At 44.7% G+C, this 24,686-nt stretch overlaps 1 protein-coding gene and 1 long non-coding RNA gene across 6 annotated transcripts in view; both read right to left on the bottom strand.

Annotated features, from left to right (window-relative positions):
- LOC135323354 (uncharacterized) overlaps nt 1–20,457 on the bottom strand; it is a 30,136-nt gene extending 9,679 nt beyond the window's left edge. The window contains exons 1-2 of one of the 2 annotated variants that reach the window (XR_010384873.1): nt 19,697–20,457; nt 8,869–8,981 (exon numbers count right to left, since the gene is read on the bottom strand). This is a non-coding gene — a long non-coding RNA (uncharacterized LOC135323354). The remainder of the gene's footprint in view (nt 1–8,868; nt 8,982–19,696) is intronic. The other variant, XR_010384874.1, reaches the window with a different exon arrangement.
- Nucleotides 20,458–20,760: 303 nt separating this feature from the next.
- Nucleotides 20,761–24,686, bottom strand: part of SLC6A20 (solute carrier family 6 member 20) — a 32,486-nt gene continuing 28,560 nt past the window's right edge. For all 4 annotated transcript variants that reach the window (XM_010982758.3, XM_010982760.3, XM_064496637.1 and 1 more), the window contains one exon: nt 20,761–23,316. In XM_010982758.3, the coding sequence (XP_010981060.2) occupies nt 23,167–23,316 (150 nt within the window). In that variant the 3' untranslated portion in view covers nt 20,761–23,166. The remainder of the gene's footprint in view (nt 23,317–24,686) is intronic.

The raw sequence follows: 24,686 nt of genomic DNA, 5'->3' as shown, positions 1-24,686 counted from the left end.
ATCCAGTCTCCTTGCCGTAGCCTGTGAGGCCTCATGTGATCTGACCCCTGCCCACTGCTCCAAGCTCACCTCTGACCACCCTCCTGTCCAGTCCAACCACAGGTATCCTTTCTGCTCTTTCTCCTCTCAGGGCCTTTGCACTGCTGTTCCCTCTGCCTAGAGGGACCTTCCAACAATTCCAATAACTAGTTCATTCTTCAAAATTCAGTCCACAAGTTGTTACCAAACATAAGTCTGTGTGCGCAATGCACTGTGAGGCCAACACTGAAACATCAGCATTTGGGGCAGAAAGAGGTTTACTGCAGGCAGGGCCGAGCGAGGAGAACGTGAGGCTTGTGTTCCCTAAATCCCTCCTAACTCCCCAGAGGGTCTCAGCCGAGTCCTTTGACAGGCAAGGCTGAGGGAGGGGCGTCCGAGGGCACGCGATCAGCTGTGCACAAGTCTCAGACTGGCTGGTGGTGATCAATCCTTAGGCACCAGAAGGTCCTGGGGCTCCATGCCCATGAAGATTAAGTAGTTAATTTCTGGTGGTGGTTTTTAGCATCTGAAAAACTCGGGAAACATGCATGTGATATTACCTGGCTACTTCAGAGGACATGGGGGAGGGGTCTGTCCCAGGAAGGCCCCACAGGGTCCTGTTCGGTTACAGTTCCCCCCTTTACTTTGATATGTCTCAATTATGAGAACATGTATTAGCAGGAAAGGGAGTAATATTTTGGATAGAGAGGTTAATCATAAACTTGGCAGGGAACTCAGTTTCAGTCTCCAATCCTGTTTCGTCCTTCCCACATCTTTCAGGGAACAGGGCGACAACTACTCTGACTACTTCCTGCTCAAGTGGGGCGCAGTCCAGTCTCAATCTGGGGAACGGACAATGAGTTGGAAATATTCCCAAGTTTCAAGTTTTGGATATGAGTCTTGTGTGATTAAGATCTCAGTCCCTTAACCCACCCTTTTGGCGCCAACAGACCCAATTAGTAGCTGAGGAGTGACAACTGGAACTTGAACAGACAAAGCAGCTCTCATTCCCTGAGTTCAGGAGAATAAGCCTGACAGTCAGTCTGGACCTGGCACTCTGGGGGCACTGATGGCCAAAGAGCCAGCTGTCTAGTTTTATCTGAGGTTTTAACTTCTGATGTGGTATCAACATATATATAACAGGAGTTACTGGCCACTACACATGTCTTTTTCTGCTAACATCTGATCTAAGGTAATTTTATTGTCTAAGAATTTAATAGTTACCAGAGGAGACCTTGAAGTCCTAAGTTTGCAGCTGCCATCTGCCAAAGGACACTGCTTTCAGAATGGCTGGTGGCGTCCTGAGTATGACACAGCCCAGAAAAATCAGAGCTCATCAATATAGGAATGTGTCTGAAATCACATCCACAATGGCCACCTAGTTTTACCTTGGAAGTCTGAACCACAGCGTCTCCATTTTGACTTCCAAATGCACTCCCCTCAAGGCCAAAGCAGATGCAGAATGCGTTTCCAAAAGGCCATAGGACAGGCTGCTTTGGTCAGTAAAATTTAAGTTAAACCATGTATAAGCCAGAATAGCTTACCCATACTGAAGGAGGATTAATAAAATGGCCGCACTTAGGCTAACAGATTGCTTATTCTTATGCTTGCCCTTAAAATGGTCAATTGACCGGTTGCTACTCACAGTTCCAGGCCCGTTGTTAAAACTAAAGCTATTGATCTTGCTGTTTCTACTTTATTCCAGTCACTGAAAGTAAGAATCAAGCTTGGTCTCTGGGTCCTTCTCCAAGGAGAAGGTCACAGGACTATAACCTTACAAAATAGCCTGAATTACCAAGGAGACCACACTTTCAGTGCTTACGAGATAAAGTGACCTATCCGCCAACTGGTCGCCTGGAGGGATCATGACGCCATTCTGTCTTCTGATGAGAAAATGATTCTGCTGCTTGTTTTCAATGCTTTGTTTGAGCCATGACTATATAACCACCCCACCCCGTCCCCAAGGTGGGTTCACTCACTGTTGTGAGTCCCCTTTGCCCAGCAAAGCAGTAACACTGCCTCTTTTCTTCTAAGCTCCAAGACTTTGTCTCTGAGATATTTGGCTCATCAGAGACAGGGGCGATCTTTTGGCAGCAAATTCATGGTGCCCAGCGAGGGATGAACCACCCTCTTTTCTAAGAGGGGCTTCAGGTCCCACCCCGCTGCCAGGCCAACAAGGCTGAAACGACTGCCCCTCCGGGCTGACAGGAGGAACAGCAGAGAACGGAGCCCAGCGGCTGCCAGGGGCTCTTTTGCTCTGGGGATCCTTTCATCCCTTGCCCTTCCACCGGTCAGTGGACCGCAGTCACCCGAACTAACTCCTTGGAGGAAGAAAAGATGGTTCTGTTTCTTCTGAAGTGTCTCATCTGATCGTCAGGCCTAAGGTAAGTTCCCAGTAATGACCAAGGCCCCTTGATCTCACCTTGAGAGTTCTCTAATTAGACAGGAGGGGAACTCTCATTTGTATTTGAAACGGGTACCCATTTGTAACAGAGATCTCGGGCTGAGAGGACTTGGAAGCAAAAGTATTTGTAGTTTGGAATTTGAATTTAATTTAGCCTGTCGTTTGTAAGTTTGTGCTTCCATTTACCGACAAAGGCCTGGTACTGCAATCTGAAATTTGCATTTGCATTTGCATTTGTATTTTGTATTTAAAATAAGTTGCCATGGGGCTGCGCCATCTGTTCCATCTAATAGCCCATTGGGTAAGATTTTGAATGACTGGTCTAATTATCCACCCATGACTAAGAAAAAGATGGCATTTTACTGTAACATTGCTTGAGGAGTGTACACTTTGGGCTCTGGGGAACACTAGCCTGAAAATGGGTTGTTAAATTACTAAACCATTCTCCAGTTAGAACTGTTTTGCCAGAGAAACTGTAAATGGGAAGAAATGCCATATATACAAGCCTTTATGAAATCCCATGATGAGGAAGGTCATGACTGACAGGGCCCGGAGCTCTTAGCCATTTTAAAGACCCCCATACAATTGCCACCCAAGACCCTTAGGTACAACTGACAGTTCAGTCTCAACTAATGGACTTTCTAACTTCTAAACTTCCGTCTCAGTACCAGTGACTCAACTGCTATTATGACCCCTGGGATGCAAATTTTGAGAAAGGGAGTAATTCAGAAACAAATAGAAATCTTAAATGTCTTCCATAAAAGTTAGTAAAAATGTTTAGCTATGTAGACAGGCAACTTTGATTTGTTCCATCTGCCAGAAACCCAATTTGAATCCAGCCTCTTTTAACCAATGAGTCTTACATTGTTGTACCTGATTCATGGCTAAAATTTTGAAATGGGAGCTATGAGGTCTCTGTGTTCATGTGTTTGTATGTACCTATATGTGTGTTGTAGATATATGGCATTGCCAAAGTTAATTTGTAAAAGAGCTCTATTTAATTGGTTTAAAGGAAAGTAAAGGCTTATATAAATACTCAGAAATACATTAAAACAAACAAACTTGCCAGAATGAAAATCAGGTTCATGTGATCTTAAAAAAAAAAAAAAAAAAAAAATCAGTACTGAATTGATACCTGGTATTTGAAGCTAGCTTAAGCCTATTGGTTTAATTAATATAGACATATCTCAAGATTCATTCATGTTAAGCATAAAACTTCTATTGTACTTAGGTTTAACAGAAGTCCAATAAGACATTGTCGTATCTGTTACAAATTTGTCAGCAAGAAAAACAACTTGGAATAATATTCTTGTAAGTAACTTAAATGTAAATGAGAAAGAGCTTTTAGGTAAACTTTTTAGGAATGATTATTTCAGGAATGTCTACTGAAATGAACTCCCCAGATATTTGGTAACTTAAAATTTTAGAGTTTTGCTAATTAAGTTAAATGATGGAAGCTTATTAAATAGCTAGGTCATTTTCAGATAAAATAAGATACGAAAACATTAGTTGCTGAACATTGACTTTCTCTTACAGAGAAACTAAAGATATTTAGAAATATTAATAAATGTTTGGTGCCACCCTGAAATATTCTCTACTACTAAGGGAAACATCTCAATATGCTAGGAAAGTAAGATGAATGTTTTCAGTGAAAAGAAAGGTATAAAGAAGGGAATTATATTTTGTTAATGAAAAAAGAGTGACTTTGTCCTAAGGCTAGTTGCTTCTGAATGAAAAAGAAAATAAGGGACAAAAATAATATGGATACAGAAAGTTGTAGAAGGTGTGTGAAAGAGGAACCCTGAGAAAAAAGAGTTTTGTACATGGTCGGGATTGGCTGAGTTTAAAATAAATTTAGTTGATTAAATAAATCTTAGAAGTATGCTGGTACAAGATGACTAGATTTGGTTCTCTTTCTCTCTGTTGAGAGAACAAAGTTATCTTAAAATGTTTATCTGCTTTTAGTAACAGATTGTAAAGTTTCTTTTACCCCTTAAGTGATCCGTCCTGTATTTACCCTTGAAATATTTTTATTGTTAGTGAACAAGTACTTTTTCACAGTGACCTGTACTTTTATCTGACAAAGTATTCTGAAACTTTTAAACAAGCTTCCCAAATATCAAATTTTAATCAGAATTCTTTTGACCTTCAGCTAAATCTGGGATGCTTCTGAAACATCCTGAAACATCCCAAAGGGAGATTTTAAACTAGTAAGTTTCATTTAGTACATTAAATGACATGGGAAGTATTGTCAAATGAATAATAAATCTTTCTAGGTTATATTGCATAAAAAAATTACTAATATAGATATTCTAGAAATTACATGGAATCCCTAAAAATCTGGTATGTCTGAAATGTTACCAGTCATAATTACAGTTATTGTAACCAGGTTTCTTTATCAATTACAATGTAACTAAGTGTTTAACCATGCTTTTAAGCTTTTTTGTCATTTATAGACAGTTACTGTTTTATTCTGATGCTTTTGCAAAATGCTTTCTCTTCAAGGAGATTTACTGGTTTCTGATAAACTTCAAACTATAGAACTGAACTAAACTGGGTAAGAAATTTTAAAAGTCTGGTGAAAACTGATTTCATAAAACTGTTAACAAAAAGAAAGGATTAGTTACATGGGACTGGGTAAACTGATGAATATGGTTATAATTTTTGGTTTTGTCTGAAATATTACTGGCTTTTAATCTATGTTCTCCACATATAAAGAAGTCCTTCTTCTCAAGCTAATTATGACTTACAGCAGTTTGGTAAACTATACCTTTGTAAGTAGAATTAAAACAGTTATCTTTTCTATCTGATCCCTCCAGAGACTGGAAATTTTTAGGTTCCCAGTGGCTTTATCAGATAAATTAGGAAAATTACCTTCAGACAGGTTTAGGAATCTCAAGGTATTTTGAGGAACTTGAAGACAAAAGAATTCACCTAAGTCTGTAAAGCAAAATCTATGACAAGCCCTTGACGTGGCTTTCCTGGCCTTAGGAAACTTTATTAAAATTCTAGCCTGAGACTCCATATTAAAAGTTCCAACACAGCCAATTTAAAAGAGTCTATATGATCAAATAATCAGACTTAATTTGTGGACAAATTAATCTTGATTTGGCTATATTCGATAAAAATGAGGGTAACTTTAGAAAGAAAAAGATTATATTTTAGTGGATATTAAATTCTAGTTTTGTTAATTGAGGTCTATATTTACTAAGACTCACTTCCCAGATCATTGCTTGCTGTTATGTTATGCTGCTGCAAAGTTTAATTGAATTATTAAAAGGACACTCTAGGTTTGTTTCTGAAGCTCTGTAATCTATCCTTGGATGAAGATCCGATGCCCCATCACCTGCAACCAGGGGATTATACCCACTGGAACAGACATGATTTAAAGGACTATCTTCAGCTTGAATGGAAGGACCCTTTATCAGGTACCCTTAACTAGACCACACACAGTGAAAGTTAAAGAAATTGACTTTTGGATTAATTTCCAGTTAGAAAGAGCCCCTGCTCAGGACTGATCTATAGAGAGAACTGCTCACCTTAAAACAATGCTCAAATGGAGAAGCAGCTACCAGACCAGGATGAGAAGACGACGACATCCGAGGTAGACAGCTGACCCAAGACACCGGACCAGGCCCCTAGGCCAATTACTGTGATAATTGCTCATATCTTTGCTTATGAACAATGCCTGTGTAACATTTTCCTTAAAGATAAGGATTGGTGAAGAACACACTAAGTGAGATGACCTGGGGATACAATGAGCTGTCCCTGATGAAGTTCTTGGCTTAAATTCTTACCTGTGACCTTACTAATACTGCTAACGATATTATTTGTATTTTGCCTGTTTTACAGAACTGTTGTTTCTTGCATTACCAAATAGTGACTGAGCCTCTGATAAAATAATGACTAGGTAACTTAAAACAGTAGGTCAGATATATACTTCTGTATGGGACCAATGATTGTAATAGTGTGACTCTAGACTTGGGAAGAAGCAACAAGAGGGAATATTCTCTTGGATCGTAACAAGCTAGTAAGACAGGGGGCCCAGAGACTTTTTGCTACTGTTAACAAGGCCTAGTCCCATAACAGCACACCAAGTGGCCTATCGACAAAATCCTCGCCTGACCTGGGAATTCCTAGCACCATGACCATGGCCATGCCAAGCCATGGTCAAATTTATGATCATGGGGGCGCTCGCCATCTGCCTCCACAAGGATTGGATCACGTTGGCACTTGCCATCTACCCCTGCTTGGATTAAATCACGAGCTGCTGCAGCCGCTGACCTCCGACACTCCCTGAAAGGAGCTCAGGGTGGAGGTCAGGAATGAGGCGCTCTGTGCTCTGGGAAAACTGGCTGAACAGGCCTTCAGATAGTTAGATATTTTCAGGAGAAGATTTTTATGAGCCCCAATTCTTGCATCTCCTCATTCTCTAGAAAAGCACTAAAATCATTAATGGTAACATCTGCTTTGGCCATTAAGGTGAAAAATGCATTTGAAAATCAAAATGGATGTCTGTAGTTCAGACATCCAAGGTAAAATTAGGTAACCAATAGAGATGTGATTTCAGACAAGTTTCTGTATTGCTGCGAACTTGAGTTTTCTGAGCGGTGTCAAAATTAGAATGCCACCAGCTGTTCTCAAAGCAGCGCCTGCTGGCAGCTTGTAGCTACAACCTTATGGATTTAAGTTCTCCTCTTGTAGTTGCTGAGTTTCTGGATTCGTACTGCCTGTTGTACTTTCCTACCAGATGAATCCAGGAACATCGCAACTGCCCTGGAGGACATAAAACAACAAATACAAAATGTAGGGGATTCAGATGCATATGCGTGAAAAGTTACAACCCAACCAAGTTACACCTGGCTTTCTGGCCTCTTCATGGATACCCCAGGGTCTCAAATCTATACTTATGGGAATTCTACAGTTTCTGTTATCACTTCTGTTAACAGGAGTTGGTATATATCTAATATTTAGACTGTTTTCCATCGTCTAATGTGTGGGAAACAAGCAGCCAAGGCTCTTTCTGAACCCCCAGCCACATGGCAAGATCAGCTTCGCTCATTCTATTTCAAGGCCCCTGAAACAATGCCCCCATTCCGCAGGAAGCAGCCATATGAACACGATGCCCATCTCCCTATTTCCTTAGAAATGGAATGAGAGAAATGGACAGTGGGGATTCTGAAGGATTAATAAAATGGCCGCACTTAGGCTAACAGATTGCTTATTCTTATGCTTGCCCTTAAAATGGTCAGTTGACCGGTTGCTACTCACAGTTCCAGGCCCGTTGTGAAAACTAAAGCTATTGATCTTGCTGTTTCTACCTTATTCCAGTCACTGAAAGTAATAATCAAGCTTGGTCTCTGGGTCCTTCTCCAAGGAGAGGTCACAGGACTATAACCTTACAAAATAGCCTGAATTACCAAGGAGACCACACTTTCAGTGCTTACGAGATAAAGTGACCTATCTGCTAACTGGTCACCTGGAGGGATCATGATGCCATTCTGTCTTCTGATGAGAAAATGATTCTGCTGCTTGTTTTCGATGCTTTACTGTTTGAGCCATGGCTATATAACCACTCACACCCCACCCCCAAGGTGGGTTCACAGTTTTGAAGGCACCAGCCAGCTGTGAGTCCCCTTTGCCCAGCAAAGCAATAAAGCTGCCTCTTTTCTTCTAAGCTCCAAGTCCTTGTCTCTGAGTTATTTGGCTTGTCAGGGACGGGGGCCGATCTTTCAGCAACAATACCTCAATTTGTGCAGGTTTCTCCATCATTCCCTCTTCTGATTACAAATCTTTCAACAGAAAACATTGATGATCAAAGTATCTGTCTGTTGAGGCTGTGGGGATAGCTCCTGCCCCAGGTTTAGATCATGTCCCTCAGTGCTAGACCTCCTTTATTAATTTTTTAAATTAAAGTATAGTCAATTTACAATGTTGTGTTAATTTCTGATACACAGCATAGTGATTCGGTTATACATATTTCTCTTCATAGGCCTCCTTTGTATTTGCCTAGTTATCCACGTTGGGGAAAACTAACCAGACATCAAGAACAGGCTCAGAGGTACGTTAATGGGGAAACACTTTACCGGCCATACATCTTATCACTTACACCCAATTGTTACACAGGCATCTTACATGTGCTCTTAGCAGGACTTAAAGCTAACATTGTTTTACCTCATGACATTGTTACACATCATGAGTAGTTACACTCTGTGACAACTCCATTAGGAAATTCTCTTTCTATCCTAAACATTGGGGGCAATATTGATAAGGAGACAAACATCTGGTAGACAGTTCCATTAGAAAATAGATGGAAAGCCAGTAATCTTTCTGACAACACCAAAAAATCATAATCATTTCATCAGGTCACTCAATCCTATGCAATCAATCCCTTTTACTGACAGTTTTATAAAATCAGAATTTTCATTAGACTTTAGATATCTTACCCCATTCAGCAGTGTGATTTAGAAGAAGCCTGTGCTTGTCAGAAAGTCCTCTCTATGAATCTTCTTGAAGATTCGGCAGTCTTGCAAAGCACCAGCTAAGCTATGACAAAAGACTAAAAAAGGCAAGGTTAAAGATCAGATTACAATGTAGAAATTTCAAGTTGCTGTGACATACATTTTAAGATAACTAGAATTATGACTGCCAGCATTAGACTAGGATGTATCTAAATGTCAAAAGCTTTATATAATTTCTAGAATATAGCATCTGAGGCAGCTTATCACTCATTTGACAATGCTTCCTGTGCAATTCAACATGCCAACCAACACTACTTAGTTTAGTATTTTTCTCTTGAGATGTCTCAGGGGCTCTCTCAAGAATCCCAGAGTCAGCTGGAAGTTAAAAGAACTTTAATTAGAATTTGACAGCAAGTTTGTATAAGTATGAACGTTTTTAAAACATTTAGTCAAATAGAATCATAGGTCATCGTGAAAATTTAAAGTTGTAAGAGCAGGCAGATAGCCAGATATGAGCAGAGAAAGGGGGACACAGAACAAACGGCAGGAATTGGGCAGGAAGGAGGGGCACAAGCCAAAGGCAGGAAACCATACATCATGTAAGCACCAGGGGTCCCTGGGCAGAGAAAGGAAAGCAGGAACTTTTGGGCCGATAAGGGGTCACACCTTTTGGGGTGATGAGTGGCCTGGAGACTGACAAAGAAAGGTGAGAGAAGGCAGGAACTTTCAGTGTCTGAATGTAACCTTTTGCTCATTCAGCCCTCATTTCAATAAAATTAGCCTTGCAGATGAAGTACCCATCATGCACCGACCCCATGACACTTCCAATCTAAACTAAATAAGGACAAAAATCCCTCCTCCCTTTGGGAAGGTGGAGTTGGGATGATAATCAGGGAATAGAACCCCAAACCCTTCCCTCCCCAGTGAATGTTCTGCCCATTCATTTTTACACCCTATGTAAGTAACTTGCCAAGGAAACGCAGGGCAGCCGCTCACCTCATCCTGCCCCCTCTCCCCTTGAGAGTGTACTATCCATCCTTTAATAAATTCTCACTTTACTTTTTTAACCACTACGTCTTGCCTCTGAATTCTTTCTGGGACGGGACAAGAACCTGGAACACCGGTTGCATCCACCGGCAACATCTTTGGCGCTGCAGCCAGGAGATGAGGAGATTAGGTGAGCCACAGCCTCTCGCCTTCCTTGCGCTTGAGAGACTCTTTCTCTGTATTACTTTATTATCTGTCACTTCTGTAGGGCCTACTGCCACAAAAATGTAGACAAAAATCAAACATGTAAAAGCCTCTAGGGAGCTGGCCACTAAAAAAGGTCTCTCCTGTGAGGCTGAGGTGATCATGGATCAGACTAAAGAGATGATGGTTCTGTCCGCCCACCACAAAACAATTTCCACACCGCATTCTCTAGGCGCACAGTTAAGAATATAGCACTGCCCCCTCCTGAAGGCTAACCTTGTCTCCTCGCCTCTCCTCTATCTCACCTCTATCTCCTGCACTTTCATGTCTTACTCTGCGAAAGGGATGGGGGAAGGAAGAATTTACCAAGCACTTCCCAAACCTTGCTGCCAGGTTTTTATTTCTCCTTTTTACATATACAGAGGGCTTGTCAAGGAAAGTTCCCAACAACTTTCACAGGCACCTAAGGACCCAAGCAAGCTATAGGATATTTGCCGTCTGAGTTTAAAAAATAAATACAGCTTTAAATAGACTATAAGAGAGCTCACACAGTGGCTGAGGCCACAGTCCCTATGGGAGCTCCCTCCTGCCACAAGTGCTCCCTGGGGGACCATGTCCCTGATGTCGGTGGGGGGACAATTCCTCGCGACGCGGTGGGGTTGGGGCCATCATTTGCTGACTGCCACAGTGCAAGGTCCTGGTGTCTGACAGATCCCTCCAAGGTACACCGTGTGTCTGGGGTCTACACCCACTCCAACCCCGCCTCTCACTCTTAAGATGGGACAGAACTGCAGAGCCAGGACCATGCTCTTGGCTGCGCCCTGCTGACACTGCACTTGGCATTTACCACTCAGGACCCAAACAGGAGAAAAAAAAAAAAAACGTAAAGCACAAACCACTGGGATACCAGGCCCTCCATTTCCCCTCAGTACAGGCATGATGCTTCCACCTAGTGCCACCATAACCCTTCCCCCATGTGCAGCCCCAACGAAATGCATGTGTGAGGGAGAAGAGGGGACTGGAGTGCTGAGATCTGGGGCATCACCCACAAAAAAAGAGCTTATCCACTGGGCCTTCAGGAAGGTCGCCACCTCGGGTTCTTCAGATAGGGGACGGGACACAGTGAGCTCCCACGATGCTGGGACAAGCACAGCAGGTTGCCATGTGGGGCGTTGCTACCACCACATTGGCCAGGGTCGGCAGGACTAGGTGGACAGGAACAACTGGAACCAGTCCTGTCTGTAACAGAGTCCCAACGGGACCTCCTAACATTAATGCTCCTTTCCTGTTACAGGAACATTCTCCCCCTGAAGGACTACGGTAAACACCTCCCCCATCCCCATCCCCAAGGACTCACCTCTCGGGTGCATTTTGAGTCACTGGGACCAATTTTCTTTAGATTCTTTAAAATAGAAATAGCTCATTTTCTTTTGTAACACAGCCTGGCCCCAATACAAACTCAGGGACAATGAGGCCTGGCCAGAAAATGGAAGCCTCAACTATAATACTATCCTACAGTTAGACATTTTTTGCAAAATGCAGGAAAAATGGATGGAAGTTCCTTATGTTCAGGCCTTTATGGCCTCAAGAGAGAACCCAGAGCTATGCAAATCCTACCTAACAGAACCTTGTTGGCTGGGACCCATTCAGGCTACACGAAAGCCCCCTACGATAGCAACTCTGGAGGAACACAAGCTCCAGACAGAAGACCCAAGTCTGGATACTCTTTCACCATCTTCAGCCCCTCCTGCACCCTATAAGCCTCTGTACCCTTCCACCAAAAGGGCAGCCAGAACGTCTTTTCCCCCTTCAGGAAGTAGCAGGTGGGCCTCAGGGAATTAGCAGAGTCCACACCCCATTTTCTTTGTCTGACTTCAACCAGTGTCGCACTTGTTTGGGCCAGTTCTCAGAAGATCCCAGCTGGTTCACTGAGGAATTCCAGGCTCTGGCTCTCTCCTTTGATCCTACATGGAAGGACCTAAATATTGTCCTTTCCCACTGCTGCACCACTGAGGAAAAGACCCATATCTGGGCATAGGCTCAAACGTACGCTGACGGATTACACATCACCCAGCCTCAGCAATACCCTGTGGGCTTGACAGAAGTGCCTCCGATTGATCCCAACTGGGACTATCAGCCAGGCCAGCCTGGCATCACTAGAAGGGACCACCTGGTCCGTTGCCTCACTGAGGGGATGAAACGGTGCATAATTAAACCTGTTAACTATGATAAGGTTAAAGAGACCACCCAGGGCCAAGATGAAAATCCGGCCCTATTTCAGGCTTGGTTGGTAGATGCCCTCAGAAAGTATACTAATGTAGACCCAAACACTTCCGAGGGACATACTGTATTTGCAACCCACTTTATTAGCCAATCAGCCCCTGATATCGTAAAACGCTTCAAAAGCTTGCCATGGGGCTCCAAACTCCTCTTAACCATCTTATTGATATGGCCTTCAGTGTCTTTAATAGAGACCTGGCTGAGGAGGAAAAAAAGGAACAGCGTGACTTACGAAGGGTGCAATGGCAGGCAAAGCTTCTGGCAGCTGTCATGACAAGACCTAACCCACCTCCTGGCCACCTCAGAAGTACTCCCAAAAGACCCCCACCAAAAAGGGGAGCCTGTTTCAGCTGTGGGAGCCCTAAACACTGAAACAAGAAATACCCAGAAAGCCGGTCTCAGCCTCCATCCAAGATGCCATGCCCAATCTTCAAAACACTGGGCCACTGGAAGAGAGAATGCCCTCGGCTCTGAAGGGAGCAGGGAAATTCCCCCACGCCAGTCATGGCAGTGGTTGACTGACGGGACCTGGGACCTCCCAAGGCTCCTGAGAAGACAGTCATCATCACACGGGAGGAGCCATGGGTGACCACTGACGTGGCAGGTAAGCTTGTCCAGTTTCTAGTGGACATGACAGCCACTTACTCTGTCCAGACTTCTCACGCTGGGCCCTTTTCCCCTGAAACCTGCTCTATTGTTGGGGTCAAAGGCCAAAGCTAAAACATTTCACCACCTCAATATACAAATAAAAAAATATGGGCTAGAGATAGGGGATACCAAATGGGCCCTGATGGTTGGTAGATTAAGGAGCAATCAATAACGCTGCTCAGGGCATCACAATAGCAAATTTTAAATGACTCCTCTCATCTGGGGAAGGATGCTTTGACTAGCCTGGTGGGAAAAGTTTTCTTGGACATGGGCCCTCCTCAAACCACCTTAGAAATCACGAAGGCCTGCAATATACGTTACTATAACAACCCAGGGGGGAAACTTAGGTCCCCACCCCTCCTCCAGCCTATGCAAAGGAGAGGAGCTTACCCAGGAGAGGACTGGCAAATGGAATTTACCCAGATGCCATCCTCCGGGGGATATAAACACCTTCTGATTTTTACTGACACTTTCACTGGATGGTAAAAGCCTTTCCAACTAGGACCAAAAAAGCTCAAGAAGTCATAAAGACATTATTAAAAGAAATAATTCCTCGGCCTGGGCTTCCATGGTCCTTACAAAATGACAGTGGGCCCCCTTTTGTGGCTAAGATTATGCAACAAACTTCCACGGCCCTAGGCATTTGCTACCACCTCCATGCTGCCTGGAGGCCTCAATCATCAGGAAAAGTAAAAAGGGCATATCAAACCTTAAAAAAAGTCCTGGCTAAGCTTTGTCAAGAAACATCAGAACCATGGACAAAGCTCTTACCCACAGCCCTGCTGAGAATCCTGGTGGCACCTAAAGCAGGGCTAAGGCTCAGCCCCTTTGAAATGACCTACGGTAGACCCTTTTTATCCTCTGATATACTGGTGGACTCTGACACTACTGAGCTTGTTAAATACCTAATTAATCTGGGACAAGTCCATAAGGCAATTACAGAATATGGAAGTCAGGTTTTACCAAGCCTCAGCCAGAAATCAGGTTCCATTCAGGTTCAACCAGGAGACTCTGTCCTCCTAAAAACGTGGCGACAAGGACCCCCTCTGACCAACTATTGCCCAAGTGGAAGGGGCCTTACCAGGTCCCTCTCAGCCCTCCTACTGCAGTAAGGTTACAGGGGATCACGAACTGGGTGTGTCTTTCTAGAATTAAACCTCCCCCTCCCCCAAGTCTTCACAGGACACAGAGGACCTTGGACAGCAAGAGGAGCCCAGGTGGACGAGTGAGGCTCTTCAAGACCTGAAACTCTTATTTAAGAAGGACAAAGGCACTTCACAGACCGGGCTGAGCACCATTATTTCCCCTTGTGCCTGCTGGTACCCTTGTCCGCCCACCTGACTAATTCGCTCTGGTGGGTCTGGATACCCACGGTCCTCCTCGTTCTCCTGGTTGCCCTCACAGTTGTTTATGAGTCTTGTGTCAACACCGCACCCATGCCTGGGAGGAAACTTCTCTGCCCTACTGGCTTTAATAAAACCCGCTCCAAATCTAAAAGACACCCCACAGCTGCTTCTTTTTTTTCCTCTTCCTTTTTTTCCCTCCCTTCTTTCTCCTCTCAAAAAATGCTAGGGACCCTACCTCCACCCTCACTTGTTCTTGTCTCATTTATCCAATCTCTTTGATCTCAAGAGCTAACAATGAAAAGATAACATAATAGTCAATAACTCTCAGATTATCGCTGAAGGAGAAAATCTCTCTCTGCTGGATTTGCCACCCACAACCCACACCCCAGGAGACATAAGTACCACCTTCAAGGTCCACCCAGGCAACAACCACACTGTATTCTCTTAACCAATCTTTTTTAATTACTCGAGACAAAATTTCTCTTTAATTGTTACATGGGAGAGGCTCTTAACCAATCTTTTTTAATTACTCGAGACAAAATTTCTCTTTAATTGTTACATGGGAGAGGCCCCCTCTGCTTTGTTAACACATCTCCCTACTCAAAGGCTACAAATATCACCAAAACCTCCCTTATCTGCAGTCAAATTCTAGGATGCACCCCTTGTTACAACAGAGGAAACACAGACCCCTTTTCAGTCCTTGAGGCTCTAACAGAAACATTAGCCTACCCCTAAATATCTTTAAGCTACAAACTGGAGTGAGGTAGTGGGCCAGCCTCCTTACACATCATCCTGCACTCCTAACAGCACACATGTATGCTATGACAATTCACAAACTACTGCCAACAGAACTTTCTGTGCTGGCTATTATCTCAGATATCCCCCTAAGGCCCCCCACCCGCCCTGACTATAGGACCCCCTCCTGGATACTCCAAACCAGAAACTAAATTCAAAATACAGATGGGACCCCTCCACAACTGTCTCCCACCTCCCAAAACTTTTCTCCAGCTGTGTAACCAAACCAATCACACAGTTTTACCAGCACCACCTAGATTATTACGGCTATGTGGGACCTCAGATAGCTACCTTACCATGACCAAAGCCACTGCTCTCTCACATCTGGACAACACGCTTCACTATGGGGGCCGCACCTTGGGAACTGTGGCTGTAGCCCAAATAACCGTCCTCAATGTGACCCACGTGAGACAGAAAAGGGCCTTTGGTCTGGTACTAGCAGGAATTATAGGGACCGTAGCTGCAGCTGCCCCTTGGAGAGGATTCGCCTACCATGAGACAACCTCGAAAAGACCTGACCTCCCAGGATAATGCACTAAAAACAAAAAACAAAAAACCTGAGATATTCTCACACTCTTACAAAAGTCCCAAGGTTCTCTGGCAGGGGTGGTCTTTGGCAATTGCCGAGCCCTGGACTATGTACTGGCAAGCGAAGGAGGGGTTTGTGCAGTCATATTAATGTGCACGTATATTAATGTCTCAAGAGAAGTAAAAGCAAATGTTAAAGAAATTTATAAACAGGCTTCCTGGCTCCACAGGTACAACCAAGGAAAACAGGAATGGACTGAGACCCTTAAGGGATGGCTTCCAGAATATACCTGGCTTCTTCCATTTCTAAGCCCCACAGCCACCATATTTCTCATCTTTCACTTTGGTCCTTGTATTTTTAACTACCTAGTAAAATTTCTATCCTCTAAAGTACAACTTCAACTTCAAATAATGGTGCAACAAGGATTCCAACCCATCCCACCTGAAGATAAAAACCATCAACATCACTGGACAAGGCCTCTGCCTTCTTCTACTCCCCATTCTCCATCCCTGCCATGACTAAAAACCCCGAGACCCCTACCTCTGACAGACAGCAAGGAGATCTGGGCCCACAGGTAGGGACTACGTACATGTTCAGCTTGAAGTAGTTACAGAAGACTGACCATCATCCCTTTTCTCCTTAAAAGATTTTAAGGGTCCAGACTCCTTGAGGGGGAAATGTTAGAGCAGGCAGATAGCTAGATACGAGCAGAGAAGGGGACACAGACCAAATGGCAGGAATTGGGCAGAAAGGAGGGGCACAAGCCAAAGACAGGAAACCACACATCATGTAAGCACCAGGGGTCCCTGGGCAGAAAAAGGAAAGCAGGAACCTTTGGGTTGATAAAGGGTCACACCTTTTGGAGTGATGAGTGGCCTGGAGACAGAGAAAGGTGAGAAAAGGCAGGAATTTCCAATGCTCATTATGTCCTCATTTCAATAAAATTAGCCTTGCAAATTAGAAGTACCCATCATGCACCGACACCATGACACTTCCGATCCAGACTAAGTAAGGACAAAAATCCCTCCTTTCTTTGGGAAGGTGGAGTTGGGATGATAATCAGGGAATAGAACACCAAACCCTTCCCTCCCCAATGAATATTCTGCCTATTCATTTTTACATCCTATGTAGCTAACTTGCACAGGGCAGCCTCTCACCTGAGTCCACCCGCTCTCCTCTTGAGAGTATACTGTCCATCCTTTAATAAATTCCTACTTTACTTTTTTAACCACTACGTTTGGGTTACAACAAAGTGACAAAAGATTTCAAAAGCAAACACAGATTACTCAGAAGGCAAGGAAGTTCACACAATCTGTTATCAAAAGCAGCACTCTACATAAACTTGTCCTCTTAACAGAGAGGAACCAAATCTAGTCCTGCACCAGCCTACTTTTAATAACAAAATCCATTTACCTGATTAAGTTTGATCTAATCTCAGCCAGACCACACACAGAGCTCCATTCCTCAGGGCTCCCCTTCCACAACTTTCTAGATCCCTATTAGTCTGGCCCTCATTTTTTTTTTTTTTTTTTTTTTTTTTATCCAGAAAGAACCCAGATTTAGGACAAAATCATTTTTTCCCTCTTAACAAGATGCAATTCCATTTTTTTATACCTTCCTAAACATACTTTCCTACTGTAGACTGAAATATTTTTAGTAGTTTTAATGACGTTTCATTAGAATTTCAACTCTTAAAAAACTTCATTTCCAGTGAAATCCAGTAATTACACAATTATGAACTTTTACATTAGCATTCTGTAGGTTAGCAAACAAATAAAAATAATATTTTCTATGAAAAGCACATATTTTTAGAAATTATCTCAGGGTAACACCGTTCCTCAATAGTCCAAAATACTCAGGTTCTCTGCAAACGGAAGCCAATGTTCAGCAATCAATGATTCAGTATCTTACTTTGTTTTGGAATGACCTAGCCATTCAATAAACCTCCATCATTTCACGTCAGGTTACCAAATATCCGGAGAGATCACTTCTAAGTAGTCATTCCCAAAACACAACCATTTCCAAAGAGTTCACCCAAAAGCTCCCATCTCATTTGCATCCAATCCACCTAGAAGAATTTACATCATACCAAGTTAATTGTTTTCCTTCTGCTGACAAACTGCAACAGAAACATAAACCTACTAACCTTCAGTAAACCTAGGTACAAGAAAAGACATGTCTGCATGGATTATACGAGCAATCTTTAGCTAGCTTTAATTTAATACTGAGTATTTTCTGGATCACATGAACCTGAAATTTGTCCTGTCTAGCTTCTTTTATACTTAGAAGTATTTAATTTGCAAGTGTTACCAAGTCCAAACTCGTTCTGCTCACCAGGCCAGTATATGGGGATGTGGGGTGTTGAGACAAGATGAATTCAGGCTTCTTTTATACTAAACGGGGAAGGGGTAAAGGCCTGGTCCTAGCCAGACTCGAGGGAAGGAGTTAATTTCTTCCTTCCTGCAACCATTTACAGTTGATCCTGGTCAGGTGAACCATTTGCTTTGTGAGCTAAACAAAGGTATTTTAGCTTAAAGCTCATTACCTGGGAGGCAGGGCTCCCAGAGACGGGCCATTATGTTTAATTTAACCTATAGGCAACATCTGTGATTAACAAGCAATACAAAGGTTAAAGTAAAGGAAACAGATCTAATACAGGATCAGAGTTGTTTTTCCCTATTATACAAGTGCTTACGTTTTAGTCAATTAAATAGAGCTCTTTTACCGTTAATTTTTACACAAAGACAGAATCAGAGATCTTACCGTTTTTCACATAGTTTTAAAAAAGAACTTTTTTCCCTTGAGATCCCAAGTAGATTATTTACATCACAAAGGCACAGAAAGAGAAACGCAAATTCCTCTGCTAACTACTTTTATACAACCCAACCATCTTGACTATTTTCATGGATTTTTCCCCCCTAGTTCCCAAACATCCACTTCAGTTTAAAGAAATAATAGTAATAAACGATAAAATACGTATTATTTACACATGCCTCACTTTCAGCAAAATCCGGAAGAGAACAGGACTTGCACTCAGGTACTGAGACACACACCCACCCACTCAAGATGAAAACAGAAGCAATGGCAAAAGGCCCACTTGATGTAAAAGCAGAGCCATTAAGGGCCATTGCTGTCCAGATCTCAGGGAGTCCTGAGCCCACACAGTGTTACAATTAAAAAAAAACTCATTTTCCTGCATTGTTGGGAGCATAGCTGAAGATCTCCCTGTTTTGCAAAATATACCCTAGGAGGACTACAAGATGGAACGGAGCTCTGATCGTCTGTACTTAATATTCACAGCCAATGTCATCAAATATCTAGCCACAAAATGGTCTCTCAGGGTCACAGTTCCCTAGCCCCAAAAAGGGAGATCCCCAACTAATGCTCCACTGGAGAGGAAGCTGAATGAATGGCCAAGGCCAGAAAGGGAAAATCCCAACCGATGCTCGGCCACCGGTGAGCCCAGTGCACCAGGGAAGGATACCCTGGCATTGTCACACGTGGGCTCTGCTACTCAAAGATGTCTCAACAAGCCAATGCAGGTGCTGATACACACACACACACACACACACACACACACACACACACACACACACACACAAGAAAGCAACAAACATGGTCCGACAAAGGACCAGACAAGGTATAGCCCCAAATTCCACATCCACTCCCAGAGTGGCCTAGCTCTCGAAAGAGAACGGACCCCGAGTGGCTCCCAGTGAGCCCAGGCACTTCCTAGAAGGGAATGAATCCAGGTGAAGCAAGTAGAATTTTCCCGTCCTGCCCAGCCGGAGTGGCTCACCGCACAACCAGACACACGAAACCACAAACAACAAGTAAGCTATGGTCGCACAGAGATATTCCACTTCCACTCCCAGACAGAGGCCTCCAAACACATGGGCCCAGCTCTCGAAAGACAACAGACCCAGAGTGGATGCTATGAGCCCACTGTGGCTCCCTTCCTTGTGGGAATGAGCCCAGACCAGGCTGAGGGAAGCCCCAGCCCGCACAAGCTGGAGTGACTCACCCTCAGGCGACGTGGAGTGTGGACGCAGCTCCAGAAGATTCTCAGCTCCAAACAGCCTCGGCCGGGGCGGCGAGAGAAGGGGCTGCCCCGGGCCGGAGTTGACCTGCCACAGGCACAGACTCCTGTGCGGCGTCACCAAAATCGTTACTGAACGCAAAATTCACGTGCCTGCTGCAACGTGAGGCCAAACAAACCGAAATGTTAGTTTGGAACTGGAAAAAACTTTACAAAGCAGGGCACGGAGAACAAACGCTTCCTGCCTCAAAATTCCCGGAAACCGGAAGCGCTTCGCTTGAGCCCTTTTAACGGCTCAGCTGAGGGCGGGCGGGCCCTCCCAGGCACGTGACCTGCTCTTCCGCAATTCTCTGGTTGGATTTGAGGCAACACAGATGTTAACATTATCAATCCTCAAGCACCAGATGGCGTGGGGGCCACGTGCTCATGATTAACAAGTAGTTGATAATTCTTTTTTTCTCCTTCCTCTGACTGTGAGTCGAGTAGAAAACGCTGGGTAATTAATTCTTTGCCCCAGCTTGTGTATCTAAGAAGTGGAACAGCCATAAATAAATTTCTGTATGTAAAACAACTCATACAAAACTCGAACACAATTGTTTACACCCTCTTTCCACCCCAGGACAGTTCTGAGGTTGCACTCAAACCTACTGTGAGTTCTCATAGCCTCAGCCAAGGAGGGAGCCCGAAACGGGCAGACTGCCCAGGACACCTCTCAAAGGGGCTGGAAACATTCTGCAGCAATCTGGAAGAGCTCACATTCTGCTTAAATCCAGGAAATTTTTTTTCCTAATTTTTCTTCTGGACTCTACCCCTCCTGTTCTCGTGTCCTCATGTGCTGCACCTGTGCGGTCTCACTGCGTGTGACGACGGGAACGTGGGAAGGGCAACAGAAAAGAGACCAGGTGGATTCTCCTTCCCTTCTCTATTTTCCTATTTTTTTTTCTTTCACAAAATGAGCTTATATGTTTACACTATGAGAGAAAAATCTCATGTCAATAGTGGGCTCTCAAAACCGCAACCCATAAATAACAACAAAAAACCTAGAGACATACTTGTTTAGGGTTTTATTGATGACAATTGCTAAAAACCCAAATATTTCTCTATATGATTTGTTAGACAAGTCAAGAGTTTCTAAGTCAAGAGTTGGTATGCTTTTAGTATAAATAGAAAGCTTTCTGGAGTCTGTGATCTGGCCACAATACCGTGGTTAGTGCTGAGGGCTCAGGGGTCGAATGTGCCTTTTTCTCTCCAGCTTATCAGAGGAGAGTGCGCAGACGTCAGGTGACCGCTGTTGTGCGGTCCCTACAAAACAGTCACTGGGGAGTTTCTGAGACGGGACTTGGTGGTTCAGGAGGATTACTGCCAAATGTTCTGCTCTTACTAAAGTCTCAGGAGCCAGAATAAAACCAGATCAAAACTGGAGACATTTTCACTTGGGACACATCATCTATAATAATGAGACTTCATCTCTCTGACTTTCGTGAGCAAAAATTATACTGTAGAAGTGACTTTTCCATACAATGAGAAATACTTTCCAACTTTTAAAGGCCATTTTTGATGTAAATGTGCCTGAATGCACAACACAATTTCCTTTTTAAATGGGGCCATGGTTCTCAGATTTGTCTGTTCCAGGGCGTGGACTGGTCACTGGGAGTTTAAATGCTCCCAGGTGGTTCCAAGGGCGGCAAGGTAGAGGGCACTGAGGTACAGCTACTGTGAACAAAGTGATGTTCGAGAACAAGGCTGTCTCCACGTCCCTGAGGGTACCAGGCACTCGGGGCGGAAACAGCCTGCTGATGACTGATCCCAGGAGGGGCGGCTCTACTGTAAGACAGCGACCATGACCAGGGCTGAGCTGGAGACTGACCTGTAGGGATTCAGGAACAGACTCAGGGCTGCAGGGCTGCCCTCGAGTGTGCTCACTCTTGTTCCAGCCTTGATCACTGAGGTTTTCTGACACCAAAGAGCCCTCGGATGAGACACCCAGGTCTGACTGCTGCATGCATTTTAAAGCCACGTGACCTTATTATACCTGGACCTCTGGAGAAGCTGGAGGTATTGATAAGATGGCAGCTCAAGACAGCAGAAGACCTTTCTCATGCCTGATTTACTTATAGGGACATTAGTAGCATGAAAAACAAGTTAAAAAAAAAAAAGACATCTCCAGCTGATGTCCCAAGTGAGTGTTTAAGCGTCTTTAAAGATGTCTGTACAAATCCACCCAAAGAAAGTTTCCCGAAGTCCATGGTCTCAGAGAAGCACAGATGTTGGAGCAGGAAGGGTTCCTTGCACTTCAGGGATGACCTTGACCTACTTACTGCAGTTAAAAAAAAAAGGCAAGACAGGTGACCTTCCCACGGTGGATGATGCTGTATCGTAAATATGGCATCTTCAGTGACAAGATGCTCTGTTTGAGATACATCCATTCTAGAAAACTTACGCACAGATCATTTAAAATTGACTTTAAGTCGTATTGATGGTCTTTCCTAGAAAGAGCTGGCCATCATGTCCAAACAGAAGCTTCAGTCTGTGCGGACAAGGCTTCACATCCATCCTCCTGGAGGCTCTGACAGCTGGTCCATCCACTGAGATAGCGGGGCAGGGGCTGTCTGCAGCGAAGCCCCATGTCACCCCTCCAAAGTTGGTTTGAGGTTGCAAACTGTAAGTTGGGGCAATTTTTGGTTTGTTTTTCTTTTTGTTGGGGGGGTATTTGGTTTATTTATTTACTTATTTAGTTTAATGGTGGTACTGGGGATTGAACCCAGGACCGCATGCTTGCTAAGCATGCGCTCTACCACTGAGCTATACCCTCCCCTTAAATTGGGGCAATTTTTGTAGAGAGGACTAGTCCTGGACCCACTGTGAGGGAGCTCGGATTAGGGAAAAGTGACCCCCTTGGTGAGCCCCGAACAAAGGCCTCCTTTCTTCACGGCCAGTTGGTCCCCTTAGTGAAGGAGAACACAGGGGTTGCCTATTCAACGTGGCTGAAAATAAGAGAACTAATTGTGTACTGATGACATTCAGATTTGTCATCTCAGGCCCTTACAATACAACTGCCCTGTATAGTTCAAGATCTCTACAGGAAAACAAACATTGCTCACATTTTATTCCATAAAAATTATAGTCACATTTCAGCTCATAGTGTGGCCTAGTTCTAGGACCTTCCTAGAGCCAAGCAATTGTCTTAAGACTGCCTGGAGAACCCTGCCTCTTTGGTGATGGTTGGGGGGAGGGCATCTGGGTGTGACCCCAAGGGGAGGGGGAAGGAGAGAGATGGCTTGGCGAGCAGGGTCGGGGTTCCTCTTGAGGGACTCAGCTCCCTTCACACCCTCCTAATCCTTTATAGACTCAGCAAGACAATGGGCTGAGGGCTTCCCGAGTCACTGTCTCAGACAGCAGCAGAGGCGGCTCCGCCTGGACCTGGCAGCTGACGGGGTCTCTGGGAGGCCCGGCTGTCAGGCCCCGGGGGCTGTGTCTCCCCGTTTGAGGCGACGTGTGATGAAAGTCCCCAGGGCCACCAGAGGGATGCACATGGTGGAAGAAGCCACGAGTAGCCCGATGATGGCCAGTGCATACGGCGGGTAATCCTTGGTCACAAGCTGGCCCTGAAAGGAGAACCTGAGTGTCAGCACAAAGAACCTCCCGCCCAAAACCTTCTGAGGGCACTGCGTGCCCCAGGCCTCGGGCCTCCAGTGGCGGGAGGACAGCACAGGAGGCTGGGTGTCCTTGTGCCCGGGGCCGCCCCAGCTCTGCACGCAGGTCACTAGTGCATCTACTGTTCCCCCCTCACTTCCTCATTCTCTTCCATGACCTTCAACCAGAGTGTGTGGAGCTCCTGTTTGGAGCTACTCCACAGACCAACCACAGGAATAATCAGGGGGCCTTCTGTTCCAGACACCAGCTGGGCACCGAAATGCAGGGGCTACGCTTGCCCAGTGCCGCCTGATAGAATTTTCCGTGATGGGAGGAACGCTGCCCAATATTGCAGCCACCAGATATGGGAGGCCACGCAGCCCTGGGGTCTGGCAGTAAGACTCAATAACTGAATTTGCAATTTTAATTTAATGAATGTAGATTTCAACAGCCACATGTGGTTATTAGCTACCATGTCGAATAACACAACTCTGGTCTCAAGGGAAGACTTGATGGGCCCTGGGACTCAGCTGGTAGAATGATGGACGTTTCCCTAGATGCAGAACTGATGAGAAACCAAACGAGGCCAAAAAGGCAATAAATGCTAGCTTTCCATGGAGGACCCAGGGGACAGCTCTGTCCAGGGAGCAGGTGTTTGCTGTCAATCCAAGTGAGATCTGCAAACCAAAATGCCACACAGAGTGGCTGGTGTAGGGGAACCAGCCCACCAACTTTTTGTTGCTGGTCTGTTACTCTCTGTGTTCTCTGTGACAAGGACAGAAATTGGGAGGAAACATCTGGAAACTATTTTAGCAATTTGATAGCATAATCCTGTATCCTCTGATTCTGATACGTACTTGGCGCTTGTATTTAATAAATGTTCTTTCAAGTAAATCACTGTGACTGCATTTTTCCAAAGTATCAGTCTGTTGTGGATTGGAGCAAACACCCGGTTCCTCCCCTGCAGGGTGGGAAGCCCTGATCGGCACCCACCGCTGCTGGAACCAGACCTGGGGGCCCTCCCGGCCTCCCTGCAGCTGTGTGGGGCTGGAGTCCCGGGCCCTCGCACCTGTCTGCACACTCCACACATACCATATGCTACAAGGCAGCATCTTCTCACGGAGGAAGAAATGCAAACTGGCCGGTAAGATTCCTTTCCTCAAAAAGTAACTCTGTCCTATGAAAGCGTGTGTGTGCGAGGAGTCAGGGCTGACCCTCAGGGAGGCTCTGATACAGCCACCCTGGCTGTCCCGACCCTGACCTGGTGCCCTCTGCTGGGTGAGCAGATGCTGCCCGGCCCCCGTCTGTGTCTTTTCAGTCCCAGCCACATCCGGACCAGACC

Source organism: Camelus dromedarius, chromosome 17, assembly GCF_036321535.1.
Source record: "Camelus dromedarius isolate mCamDro1 chromosome 17, mCamDro1.pat, whole genome shotgun sequence".
In the NCBI taxonomy this organism is placed as follows: Eukaryota; Metazoa; Chordata; class Mammalia; order Artiodactyla; family Camelidae; genus Camelus; species Camelus dromedarius.
The sequence above is the reverse complement of the archived record's forward strand: the minus strand, read 5'-3'. Positions and strand labels throughout refer to the sequence as shown.